We start from the raw sequence: 13,453 nt of genomic DNA, 5'->3' as shown, positions 1-13,453 counted from the left end.
GGATTGAGTTTCTTTAAATCATAGCATAGAAAGTAATGAGTGTTCTCTTTTTCTAGGAATAATAATGGTTGGGGTTATAGTTGGTTCAAAGAAGACTGGCATAAATCCTGATAACGTTGCTACACCCATTGCTGCTAGTTTCGGCGACCTTATAACTCTTGCCATATTAGCTTGGATAAGTCAGGGTTTGTACTCCTGTCTTGGTAAGTTGACTTGAAATTAAATATAATGTGTTACTTAGAGTCTCTTTTGTTGTAAACCTGTGTTTTGTGGTTCTCATATATTTTTTCTCAAGTGTTTTTTCTCTTTAAAACTCTGTAAGCTAGGGATTAGCATCTCTAATTTCATTTGAGAAAACTGAGGATCATAGAGGCTGTGTATGTTGCCTACTACTGGTAGGAAGGGTGAACACAGGTCTGTCATAGTCTGTGAATTCTGCCCTTTCTTTTAAGTGTATAGCCAGAGAGGACTAACTAACAGTGTTCTGATATGTGTGTTGTACTACCATCCCAGACATATGTTACGGTAGTGGTTGAAGTTTAGTGATAGTTCCCCCATCAGAAACCAACATGGCAATTAACAAAAAGAAAAAAAATCACCATGAAAATATGTATGTTCAAGTATATTCAGGGTAATATTCCAGTCCTTCCTCTCCCAGGCAAAAAAAGCAGAAAATGAGAGTTATGTTATTAAAGGGATAATCTGCTCTAATTCATATTGTTGGGGTGATAATTGGTCATATTCTTCTCCTCTAAATTATTGTACAACTTAGAAATTGATGCTGAAGTCAGGGATTGAAATATTAGCCTGTGGCTAGTATTAGAGAATGTGACAACATTCTTCCTCTATTCTGTTGAACTTATTCACCCACTCACAGGCAGCCAGTGGACAACCTGTAGGCCTCACCCCTACAGGAACAGGCTGCTAACTGTGTTGGGGACTGGAGACTGTCATCAATAGGCCGGATCCCAAAAGAGAAAGGGGATGAGTTAGGCATGCTTGATTCCCTTTTCCCTAATCTTACCAAGCAGATAAGTTTCTCCCACTTTGAGTAGGAGGTAAAGAGAGGAAGGGAGGTGTGGAAAAGGGTGAAGGGTTTCTTTCTAATATTACTGAGAGGACAGAAATTCTATGGTGAGGCTGGGGTGGGGCTGAAGGGTTGGTAGTGGTTATGGGATGAGTTCCTCTACATAAATAAAGAAGAAAGTATATTATTTTTCATACTTTGGTATTTAAATTGCCATGAAGTCATTTCTAAACATATTTCTCAGCTGCCTGCTAAACACCAGGGTGTCTCCTCACCTTAAGTCATAGTAATAAGAAAGAGAATGCCATTGAAGAAAGTTTTCATAATAAATATGGAAATTATTAGAATGATACAGGCTAAGTATTATGAAATTCTAGAAAATAAGTCAACTTTTGAGGAAAGTAATATGTGCTGACTTCTAAAATTTTATTTTTTTTAATTATACACATGATAAACTTCTTATAAAAGTCTATCATGTGTCCCTGTCTAAAACCCTCATTATTTTGAGTGTTATGTATGATACATTAGTAGCTTAGCTGGAACAAGAAATGAAAAAGTGAAATAGAATGATGCCATCACAGATCAGGAGTTTAAAAAATAATTTTATTATTAAAAACTTTTGGCTTTTCTATGCTTTGTCATCTGAAAGTTGGCTCAAAGTAATTGAAAATTAATTAATTTAAATAGCATCTTTCACATCTAATCTATATCATTTATTTCCCTAAAATGATCATTTTTTAATGATTGATTCCATAGTTGATTTAACAGTTAACGGCTTTTCCTGGTTTGTTTGGATTATAAAGTGTCTGCATTGTGAACACTAGGGGGCCTCATAAGATCAGCACAGTATTAGTGGTCTATTAGAGGTATCCTAAGCCTACTATTAGTGGTATTCTAAATACCAAGATTAGGAGTAGGCACATTTAAATTCCAAGATCCCATTCATCCGAGATGCCTAGTTCTTTAATTACCGAACTATACTGAGAACACAGTCTTTAGAGATAAGAGGATTTTGTGGCAGCTGTAGGCTTTGGTTATAGAGGCCATGCATTATATGGCTCTTTCAAAGAACTGGACATTGAAAAAAGTCTCACTTAACTCCTCAGTTAACATTTTGGATATTCAGAAATGACTGAACAGCTCCCCTCGTATCCTGTTAGCTTTGATATGTGCAGGAAGGCTCAGTCTACATTCATTCCATGTGCTACCTTTCTCTTGGTCCTAATAAAATTTGCTGACTTCTGATGTCTAAAATAAATGTGGAATTTCTCCCCTTCTCACCTCTCCAGTTCTTCAAAAAAGGGATAAAACCAGCCCAGAGCTTTTACTTCTACTGCCTTTATTTTTTGTAGTCACCCTGAATAGGTCTTCATTGCTTGGTGACAGAATGAGTTTTAGCTGGTGTTTAGTAGGCCTCCTGGAATTGGCAAAAACTTACATTCTCGGCTCTTGCCTGTTCCACCCTTTCTTGTACCTTTTACTCCACCCAAACTCAAATGTTTGCTGATTCTCATACATCACCTGTGATCTCTCTCTTCTCTTTCTTATGTCATTTCCTTCCTTTCCATTAAGATCAGTCAGAATCCTCATTTTTCAATACTAAATTCATAAATTTCCCTAATCTTTCTTGTTCTCTGAGTCTCTCTAGCACTGTATTGATGCTTCTCTTAGGACATTGCTTACATTTGGCCTGTCTTGGGTTCTGTGATTCTGCTGCTGTTTTCTTCCTTCAGTTTTTCCTTTGTTCTTATACTCCACAGATGAGTGAAATCATTTAGTATTTCTCTTTCTCCACTTGGCTTATTTCACTGAGCATAATACCCTCCAGGTCCATCCATGTTGCAAATGGTAGGATTTGCCCTCTTCTTATGGCTGAGTAGTATTCCATTGTGTATATGTACCACATCTTCTTTATCCATTCATCTACTGATGGACACTTAGGTTGCTTCCAATTCTTGGCTATTGTAAATAGTGCTGCGATTAACATAGGGGTGCGTCTGTGTTTCTCAAACTTGATTGCTGCGTTCTTAGTGTAAATTCCTACAAGTGGAATTCTTGGGTCAAATGGTAAGTCTGTTTTGAGCATTTTGATGAACCCCCATACTGCCTTCCACAATGGTTGAACTAATTTACATTCCCACCAGCAGTGTAGGAGGGTTCCCCTTTCTCCACAGCCTCGCCCACATTTGTTGTTGTTTGTCTTTTGAATGGCAGCCATCCTTAATGGTGTGAGGTGATACCTCATTGTTGTTTTAATTTGCATTTCTCTGATAATTAGTGATGTGGAGCATTTTTTCATGTGTCTGTTGGCCATCTGTATTTCTTTTTTGGAGAACTGTCTGTTCAGTTCCTCTGCCCATTTTTTAATTGGATTATTTGATTTTTGTTTGTTGAGGCATGTGAGCTCTTTATATATTTTGGACGTCAAGCCTTTATCGGATCTGTCATTTACAAATATATTCTCCCATACTGTAGGGTTCCTTTTTGTTCTATTGATGGTGTCTTTTGCTGTACAGAAGCTTTTCAACTTAATATAGTCCCACTTGTTCATTTTTGCTGTTGTTTTCCTTGCCCAGGGAGATATGTTCAAGAAGAGGTCACTCATGTTTATGTCTACGAGGTTTTTGCCTATGTTTTTTTCCATGAGTTTAATGGTTTCATGACTTACATTCAGGTCTTTGATCCATTTTGAATTTACTTTTGTATATGGGGTTAGACAATGGTCCAGTTTCATTCTCCTACATGTAGCTGTCCAGTTTTGCCAGCACCATCTGTTGAAGAGACTGTCATTTCGCCATTGTATGTGCATGGCTCCTTAATCAAATATTAATTAACCATACATGTTTGGGTTAATGTCTGGAGTCTCTAGTCTGTTCCACTGGTCTGTGGCTCTGTTCTTGTGCCAGTACCAAATTGTCTTGATTTCTATAGCTTGAAGTTGGGGAGTGAGATCCCCCCTACTTTATTCTTCTTTCTCAGGATTGCTTTGGCTATTCTCTTTGGTGTTTCCATATGAATTTTTGAATTATTTGTTCCAGTTCATTGAAGAATGTTGCTGGTAATTTGATAGGGATTGCATCAAATCTGTATATTGCTTTCGGCAGGATGGCCATTTTGACGATATTGATTCTTCCTAGCCACAAGCATGGGATGAGTTTCCATTTGTTAGTGTCCCCTTTAATTTCTCTTAAGAGTGACTTGTAGTTTTCAGAGTATAGGTCATTCACTTCTTTGGTTAGATTTATTCCTAGGTATTTTATTCTTTTTGATGCAATTGTGAATGGAATTGTTTTCCTGATTTCTCTTTCTATTGGTTCATTGTTAGTGTATAGGAAAGCTACAGATTTCTGTGTGTTAATTTTGTATCCTGCAACTTTGCTGTATTCCGATATCAGTTCTAGTAGTTTTGGGGTGGAGTCTTTAGGGTTTTTATGTACAATATCATGTCATCTGCAAATAGTGACAGTTTAACTTCTTCTTTACCAATCTGGATTCCTTGTATTTCTTTGTTTTGTCTGATTGCCGTGGCTAGGACCTCCAGTACTATGTTAAATAACAGTGGGGAGAGTGGGCATCCCTGTCTGGTTCCCGATCTCAGTGGAAATGCTTTCAGCTTCTCGCTGTTCAGTATAATGCTGGCTGTGGGTTTATCATATATGGCCTTTATTATGTTGAGGTACTTGCCCTCTATTCCCATTTTGCTGAGAATTTTTATCATGAATGGATGTTGAATTGTGTCAAATGCTTTTTCAGCATGTATGGAGATGATCATGTGGTTTTTGTCTTTCTTTTTGTTGATGTGGTGGATGATGTTGATGGATTTTCGAATGTTGTACCATCCTTGCATCCCTGGGATGAATCCCACTTGGTCATGGTGTATGATCCTTTTGATATACTGTTGAATTCTGTTTGCTAATATTTTATTGAGTATTTTTGCATCTACATTCATCAGGGATATTGGTCTGTAATTTTCTTTTTTGGTGGGGTCTTTTCCTGGTTTTGGTATTAGGGTGATGTTGGCTTCATAGAATGGGTTTGGGAATATTCCCTCTTCCTCTATTTTTTGGAACACTTTAAGGAGAATGGGTATTATGTCTTCTCTGTGTGTCTGATAAAATTCCGAGATAAATCTGTCTGGCCCCGGGGTTTTGTTCTTGGGTAGTTTTTTGATTACCGTTTCAATTTCTTTGCTCGTAATTGATTTGTTTAACTTTGTGTTTCTTCCTTGGTCAGTCTTGGGAGGTTATATTTTTCTAGGAAGTTGCTCATTTCTTCTAGGTTTTCCAGCTTGTTGGCATATAGGTTTTCATAGTAGTCTTTAATAATTCTTTGCATTTCTGTGGAGTCTGTTGTGATTTTTCCATTCTCATTTCTGATTCTGGCTCTTGGTTTCATTGATTTTTGCTATTGTTTTATTCTTCTCAATTTTGTTTATTTCTTCTCTGATCTTTATTATGTCCCTCCTTCTACTGACTTCAGGCCTCATTTGTTCTTCTTTTTCCAATTTTGTTAATTGTGATGTTAGACTATTCATTTGGGATTGTTATTCCTTCTTCAGGTGTGCCTGGATCACTATATACTTTCCTCTTAGGACTGCATTCGCTTCATCCCACAGAAGTTGGGGCTTTGTGTTGTTGTTGTCATTTGGTTCTATATATTCCTTGATCTCTATTTTAATTTGTTCATTGATCCATTGATTATTTAGGAGCATGTTGTTAAGCCTCCATGTGTTTGTGAACCTGTTTGTTTTCTTTGTAGAATTTATTTCTACTTTTATACCTTTGTGGTCTGAAAAATTGGTTGGTAGAATTTCAGTATTTTGGATTTTGCTGAGGCTCTTTTTGTGGGCTAGTATGTGGTCTATTCTGGAGAATGTTCCATGTGCACTTGAGAAGAATGTATATCCTGTTGCTTTTGGATGTAGAGTTCTATAGATGTCTAATAGGTCCATTTGCTCTACTTTGTTGTTCAGTGCTTCCGTGTCCTTACTTATTTTCTGCCCAGTGGATCTATCTTTTGGGGTGAGTGGTGTGTTGAAGTCTCCTAAAATGAAGGCATTGCGTTCTATTTCCCCCTTTAGTTCTGTTAGTATTTGTTTCACATATGCTGGTGCTCCTGTGTTGGGTGCATATATATTTAGAATGGTTATATCCTCTTGTTGGACTGAGCCCTTTATCATTATGTAGTGTCCTTCTTTATCTCTTGTTACTTTCTTTGTTTTGAAGTCTATTTTGTCTGATATTAGTACTGCAACCCCTGCTTTCTTCTCGCTGTTGTTTGCCTGAAATATGTTTTTCCATCCCTTGACTTTTAGTCTGTACATGTCTTTGGGTTTGAGGTGAGTTTCTTGTAAGCAGCATATAGATGGATCTTGCTTTTTTCTTATTTTTTTCGTTTGATTTTTTTTTTTTGAGAGGGCATCTCTCTTATTTATTGATCAAATGGTTGTTAACAACAATAAAATTCAGTATAGGGGGGTCAATGCTCAATGTACAATCATTAATGCATCTCAAGCCTAATTCTTGTCAGTCTCCAATCTTCTGAAGCATAACGAACAAGTTCTTACATGGTGAATGAATTCTTACATAGTGAATAAGTTCTTACATGGTGAACAGTACAAGGGCAGTCATCACAGAAACTTTCGGTTTTGATCACGCATTATGAACTATAAACAATCAGGTCAAATATGAATATTCGTTTGATTTTTATACTTGATTTATATGTGGATCCCACATTTCTCCCTTTATTATTATTATTATTTTTATTTTTATTAAAATGCTGAAGTGGTAGGTAGATGCAAGATAAAGGTAGAAAACATAGTTTAGTGCTGTAAGAGGGCAAATGTAGATGATCAGGTGTGTGCCTATGGACTAAGTATTAATCCAAGCTAGACAAGGGCAGCAAAACATCCACGGATGCAGAAGATTTCTCTCAAAGCAGGGGGGTTGAGGTTCTGAGCCTCACCTCTGTTGATCCCCAAATTCTCACCTGATGGCCCCCCTGCGACTGTGCCTGTCTTAGGTTGTTCCTCCCTTGAGGAATCTTACCTGTCTCTGGCTAACCAGTCATCTTCCGGGGCCATACAGGGAAATGTAAAGTTGGTAAGTGAGAGAGAAGCCGTATTGTTTGAAAAGGTTACCTTTTTACTTCTTTGCAGATTTATGCCCTGTGGCTTCTATGCCCAGCACTTGTCTTGAGGTATCTTTACCACCTGGAGGAATTATGATACTCGGTAAATTCGATATGAGGCACGAATTCTATTTAAGGGTTGTAATTAGGAAGGAAGAAGAAAAGCTATAAAGGTAGCATATGGAAGAAAACATGGGAGGATTGAGTATTTCTTTGACATATCTTGGGTCTTGCTTTTTTATCCATTCTATTACTCTGTGTCTTTTGATTGGTGCATTCAATCCATTTACATTTAGGGTGACTATTGAAAGATATGTACTTATTGCCATTGCAGGCTTTAAATTCGTGGTTACCAAAGGTTCAAGGTTAGCCTCTTCAGTATCTTACCGCCTAATTTAGCTCACTTACTGAGCTTTTATATACACTGTCTGGAGATTCTTTTCTTCCCTCCCTTCTTATTCCTCCTCCTCCATTCTTCATATGTTGGGTGTTTTGTTCTGTGCTCTTTCTAGGAGTGCTCCCATCTAGAGCAGTCCCTGTAAGATGCCCTGTAGAGGTGGTTTGTGGGAAGCAATTCCCTCAGCTTTTGCTTGTCTGGGAATTGTTTAATCCCTCCATCATATTTAAATGATAATTGTGCTGGATACAGTATCCTTGGTTCAAGGCCCTTCTGTTTCATTGCATTAAGTATATCATGCCATTCTCTTCTGGCCTGTAGGGTTTCTGTCGAGAAGTCTGATGTTAGCCTGATGGATTTTCCTTGATAGGTGACCTTTTTCTCTGTAGCTGCCTTTAAAACTCTTTCCTTGTCCTTGACCTTTGCCATTTTAATTATTATGTATCTTGGTGTTGTCCTCCTTGGATCCTTTCTGTTGGGGTTTCTGTGTATTTCCATGGTCTGTTTGATTATTTCCTCTCCCAGTTTGGGGAAGTTTTCAGCAATTATTTCTTCCAAGATACTTTCCGTCCCTTTTCCTCTCTCTTCTTCTTCTGGTACGCCTATAATACGGATATTGTTCCTTTTGGATTGGTCACACAGTTCTCTTAATATTGTTTCATTCCTGGAGATCCTTTTATCTCTCTCTATGTCAGCTTCTATGCGTTCCTGTTCTCTTGTTTCAATTCCGTCAATGGCCTCTTGCATCTTATCCATTCTGCTTATAAATCCTTCCAGAGTTTGTTTCATTTCTGTGATCTCCTTTCTGGCATCTGTGATCTCCCTTTGGACTTCATCCCATTTCTCTTGCATGTTTCTCTGCATCTCTGTCAGCATGTTTATGATTTTTATTTTGAATTCTTTGTCAGGAAGACTGGTTAGGTCTGTCTCCTTCTCTGGTGTCTCTGTGATCTTGGTTTGCTGTAGTTTTGCCTTTCATGGTGATAGAAATAGTTTTCAGAGCTGGGACGAGTGATGGCTGGAAGAACTTCCCTTCTTGTTGGTTTGTGGCCTTCCTCTCCTGGGAGAACAGCGACCTCTAGTGGCTTGTGCTGGGCAGCTGCCCACAGACAGGGCTTCTGCTTCCTGCCCAGCTGCTATGGAGTTTACCTCCACTGTTGATGTGGGCGTGGCCTGGCTCAGGCTGCTGCTCCAAAGTGGTGGAGTTGCGTTGGAGGGGGAGTGACCAGGAGGCTATTTATCTCCGTAAGGGGCCTCCATGCTCCCTGCAGCCCAGAGGATTAGAGTGCCCATTGATCCCTGGATTCCCTACCTCTGGACTAAGTGTCCCGCCCTGCCCCTTTAAAACTTCCAAAAAGCAACCACCAAAACAAAACAACAACCACAAAAAAAAAAAATAGTCTCTCATTTTTCTTTATTCTCTGGCACCAGCCTCGGGCACCCGCTCACCGGACTTGCTGCCCTGTTTCCCTAGTATTGGGGTCCCTATCCCTTTAAGACTTCCAAAAAGCGCTCGCCGAAACAAAACAACAACAACAAAAAAAAAGGTGGCTGCTTGTGTTTCTTTTGTTCTCTGGTGCCGGTCTCTGATACCTGCTCGCCGGTCTTGCTGCTCTGTTTCCCTAGTATTGGGGTCCCTGTCCCTTTAAGACTTCCAAAAAGCACTCACCGCAACAAAACAACAACAACAACAACAAAAAAAAAGATGGCCACTCGCTTTTCTTTTGTCCTCCGGCACTGGCCTCCGGTACCTGCTCACCGTTCTTGCTGCCCTGTTTCCCTAGTATCCAGGGCCCCACGCATGCACTGTGTCCGGATGGCTGGGGCTGGGTGTTCAGAAGTCCTGGGCTCCTTCTCCCTCCTGCTCAGACCTCTCTCCTACCACTGGGAGCTGGGTGGAGGGGCGCTCGGGACCCGCCGGACTGGGGCTTGTATCTTACCCCCTTTGCGAGGCGCTGGGTTCTCGCAGGTGTGGATGTGGTCTGGATGTTGTCCTGTGTCCTCTGGTCTCTATTTTAGGAAGAGATGTCTTTGTTATATTTTCACAGATATATGTGGTTTTGGGAGGAGATTTCCGCTGTTCTACTCACGCCACCATCCTGACTCTGCCCCCCTGTCTAAGAGGTTTTTGCCTATGTTTTTTTCCACGAGTTTAATGGTTTCATGACTTACATTCAGGTCTTTGATCCATTTTGAATTTACTTTTGTATATGGGGTTAGACAATGGTCCAGTTTCATTCTCCTACATGTAGCTGTCCAGTTTTGCCAGCACCATCTGTTGAAGAGAATGTCATTTCGCCATTGTATGTCCATGGCTCCTTAATCAAATATTAATTAACCATACATGTTTGGGTTAATGTCTGGAGTCTCTAGTCTGTTCCACTGGTCTGTGGCTCTGTTCTTGTGCCAGTACCAAATTGTCTTGATTACTATGGCTTTATAGTAGAGCTTGAAGTTGGGGAGTGAGATCCCCCCTACTTTATTCTTTCTCAGGATTGCTTTGGCTATTCTCTTTGGTGTTTCCATATGAATTTTTGAATTATTTGTTCCAGTTCATTGAAGAATGTTGCTGGTAATTTGATAGGGATTGCATCAAATCTGTATATTGCTTTGGGCAGGATGGCCATTTTGACGATATTGATTCTTCCTAGCCACAAGCATGGGATGAGTTTCCATTTGTTAGTGTCCCCTTTAATTTCTCTTAAGAGTGACTTGTAGTTTTCAGAGTATAGGTCATTCACTTCTTTGGTTAGATTTATTCCTAGGTATTTTATTCTTTTTGATGCAATGGTGAATGGAATTGTTTTCCTGATTTCTCTTTCTATTGGTTCATTGTTAGTGTATAGGAAAGCTACAGATTTCTGTGTGTTAATTTTGTATCCTGCAACTTTGCTGTATTCCGATATCAGTTCTAGTAGTTTTGGGGTGGAGTCTTTAGGGTTTTTATGTACAATATCATGTCATCTGCAAATAGTGACAGTTTAACTTCTTCTTTACCAATCCAGATTCCTTGTATTTCTTTGTTTTGTCTGATTGCTGTGGCTAGGACCTCCAGTACTATGTTAAATAACAGTGGGGAGAGTGGGCATCCCTGTCTCGTTCCCAATCTCAGAGGAAAAGCTTCCAGCTTCTCACTGTTCAGTATAATGTTGGCTGTGGGTTTATGATATATGGCCTTTATTATGTTGAGGTACTTGCCCTCTATTCCCATTTTGCTGAGAGTTTTTATCATGAATGGATGTTCAATTTTTTCAAATGCTTTTTCAGCATCTATGGAGATGATCATGTGGTTTTTGTCTTTCTTTTTGTTGATGTGGTGGATGATGTTGATGGATTTTCTAATGTTGTACCGTCCTTGCATCCCTGGGATGAATTCCACTTGGTCATGGTGTATGATCCTTTTGATATACTTTTGAATTTTGTTTGCTAATATTTTATTAGGTATTTTTGCATCTACATTCATCAGGGATATTGGTCTGTAATTTTCTTTTTTGGTGGGGTCTTTGCCTGGTTTTGATATTAGGGTGATGTTGGCTTCATTGTAAATTACCTTTTATGTCTGGCTTCTTTCAATTAGTATGTTTTCAAGGTTCATCTGTGTTGTAGCATGAATCAGTACTGTGTAATTATTCACTACTGAATAATATTGCATTGTATGGATATACCATATTTTATTTATCCAGTCACCACTTGATGGACATTTGGGTTGCTTCTACTTTTGGCTGTTATGAATAATATCACTGTGAACATTTTTATGTGAACACTTGTTTTCCATTCTCTTGGTGTATACCTAGGAGTAGAATTCCTAGGTCATATCATAACCTGGTTTAACTTTCTGAGGAAATGCCTGCTCATTACTTGTAGTCTCTTTACTGAGAAATTTTTCTCCCTCTAAAAATTCAGGGCAGTTATTCTGAAGTTGGATGGTAGGTGTTTCTTTCAACTTTAGTGTCCTGCCAGAGATACAATGTTGAGAATAACTTAAAAGCCTGCCATGGTGCTCCTCTCTTGACCTGAAAATAAAATACTAAGATGATCCAGCCTAGCAGAATAGTTCTTTTCATTCGTGTTCAGTGGATTTTAATGCTTTTATATTTCTGTGCAATCTTATAGGGAGATTGTTGGCCATCCTAGTTGTTTCAGGAGATAAGAATGCTTTTGAACTGGGATTTTACTTATCCTTATCTAAGGTTTATTAAGGAGAACTGGGAGCTATTCAATGAAAGTTTTTTATCCTTTAAGAAATCATGGAGAAAATGGCACTATATGCAGCACTAGTTATATTCCTTAAAATGGAAGAAGATATTTAAGTTAATTTTGTTATTGTAATTATTTTGAAGATGTGACCCAGATAAAGCGATCCAAATTTATTTGGATATTGTTTTAATATCTATAGTAATTGTTTATTCCTACTGGATAGGAAAAAACTTGAGTGGTATGTAGTTTAAACATCTTTAGGTGTAGGTAAGAAGGTATTTAAATATCTTAAGATAGGGAAATACAGAATTCAGTCAAAGATGAGAGTCTGCATAAGGGCTGAAAATCTTGTGAGATGCCAGAAAAATATAGTAATATTTATTTTAAATCTAAGGCTGTAGGTTACAAGGACTGAGATCAATCCTGTCTTTAGGTTATGAAGTCCCTACTATATACAATGTTAGAGTCATTAAGAAGAATCTTAAGAGTATCCTGGATGAAATCTCTGATAATAAAACCTTAGTCAGCTAAAATATTACAAAAAATGTCTTGGGATGGCATAATTGTTTCAAGAAGGAATAAGCAACTTTTAACCCCGGGGAGATTTAGAATGAAGTATAAAAATACTTGAGAATCAAGCTCACAGTATTAATGGTTTTATGCTAAAGAAGTAGAACATTTTTTGGATATACTTGTAACAACCCATTAGAGTAAATATGTCAGGCTTTTAATTTCATCTTAAACTTTATACTTAAATAATCGACTTATTCTTGTGACTTTTAAATAGAAGTATTACCAAATTTGTATACACTATATGAATATTTATGGAAACTTTATTAAAAGACTTGCCTTATTGGTACATTTAATTTATTAGATTTATAAAGATTATTTTAAGTACTTGGCAACTTTTGTGAGATGTCCAAAGTAAATACAATGTCTCAGGTATTTAACTAAGTTTGTAAATGTGACTAAATATTATTCCAAATTCTTAAAAAATTTTGGTTGGATGCTAGACATTGTGAACGTAACGTTAAACGCTTGATGTTTTTTTTTTTTACAAAGTGTTCATCTTTGTTCTTGTAAACAGTTATTTCTGGATTACTTTAAGCCTTCCAAGTCTTGTTTTAAGCTTTATTGGAGCAAATCTAGAGCAGAATTTACAATGGGGTAGCCCTACCCTACTATTAAGATATGAAAGACGTGACCCTTTTCCATTCTTTACTGACTGTTCTCAGTGTTCAAAGAGGCCTTTCCTCTCTATGGGGTTAGATCTTGAATATCTTCCAGCCGTTTGTAAACTCTGGAAATGTTTCAGTTTACACCCTCCCCAGTTATTCTCGGCCTAGCCTGTGGATATATATATGCATATATAGCTTAGCATTCATTTCTCAGGCTCTTTCTCTAGGAGCTTCCTCTTCTCCAGTATTCTACCCTCTAAATTCCTGCTGCCTTGGCCTTACTCAGCTGCAGTTCTCCCTTTCTGAGCTGTGGCCTGAAATACGCCTTTAGTCAAAAAGTTGAGGCTGTTGGAGGGCTTATTTCATTTCTTTCTCTTCTCTCAGAGATCACAGTCTTGCAATGCCTATTGTCTAGTGTCTGAAAACAGTTGATACCTATCTATATATCTGTATCTATCTACATGTATATATAAAAATCTTCTAGTTATTTCTGAAACCACTTAAATTTTTGTTTAGAAGTATCAT

At 38.1% G+C, this 13,453-nt stretch overlaps 1 protein-coding gene across 8 annotated transcripts in view; it reads left to right on the top strand.

The window, feature by feature from the left end:
- Positions 1–13,453, top strand: part of SLC41A2 (solute carrier family 41 member 2) — a 120,139-nt gene that overhangs the window by 63,443 nt on the left and 43,243 nt on the right. For all 8 annotated transcript variants that reach the window (XM_037007111.2, XM_073213768.1, XM_037007113.2 and 5 more), the window contains one exon: positions 57–203. In XM_037007111.2, the coding sequence (XP_036863006.1) occupies positions 57–203 (147 nt within the window). The remainder of the gene's footprint in view (positions 1–56; positions 204–13,453) is intronic.

The sequence above is a fragment of the Manis javanica genome, chromosome 10 (assembly GCF_040802235.1).
Source record: "Manis javanica isolate MJ-LG chromosome 10, MJ_LKY, whole genome shotgun sequence".
In the NCBI taxonomy this organism is placed as follows: Eukaryota; Metazoa; Chordata; class Mammalia; order Pholidota; family Manidae; genus Manis; species Manis javanica.
This window is presented reverse-complemented; position numbering and strand designations above follow the sequence as displayed.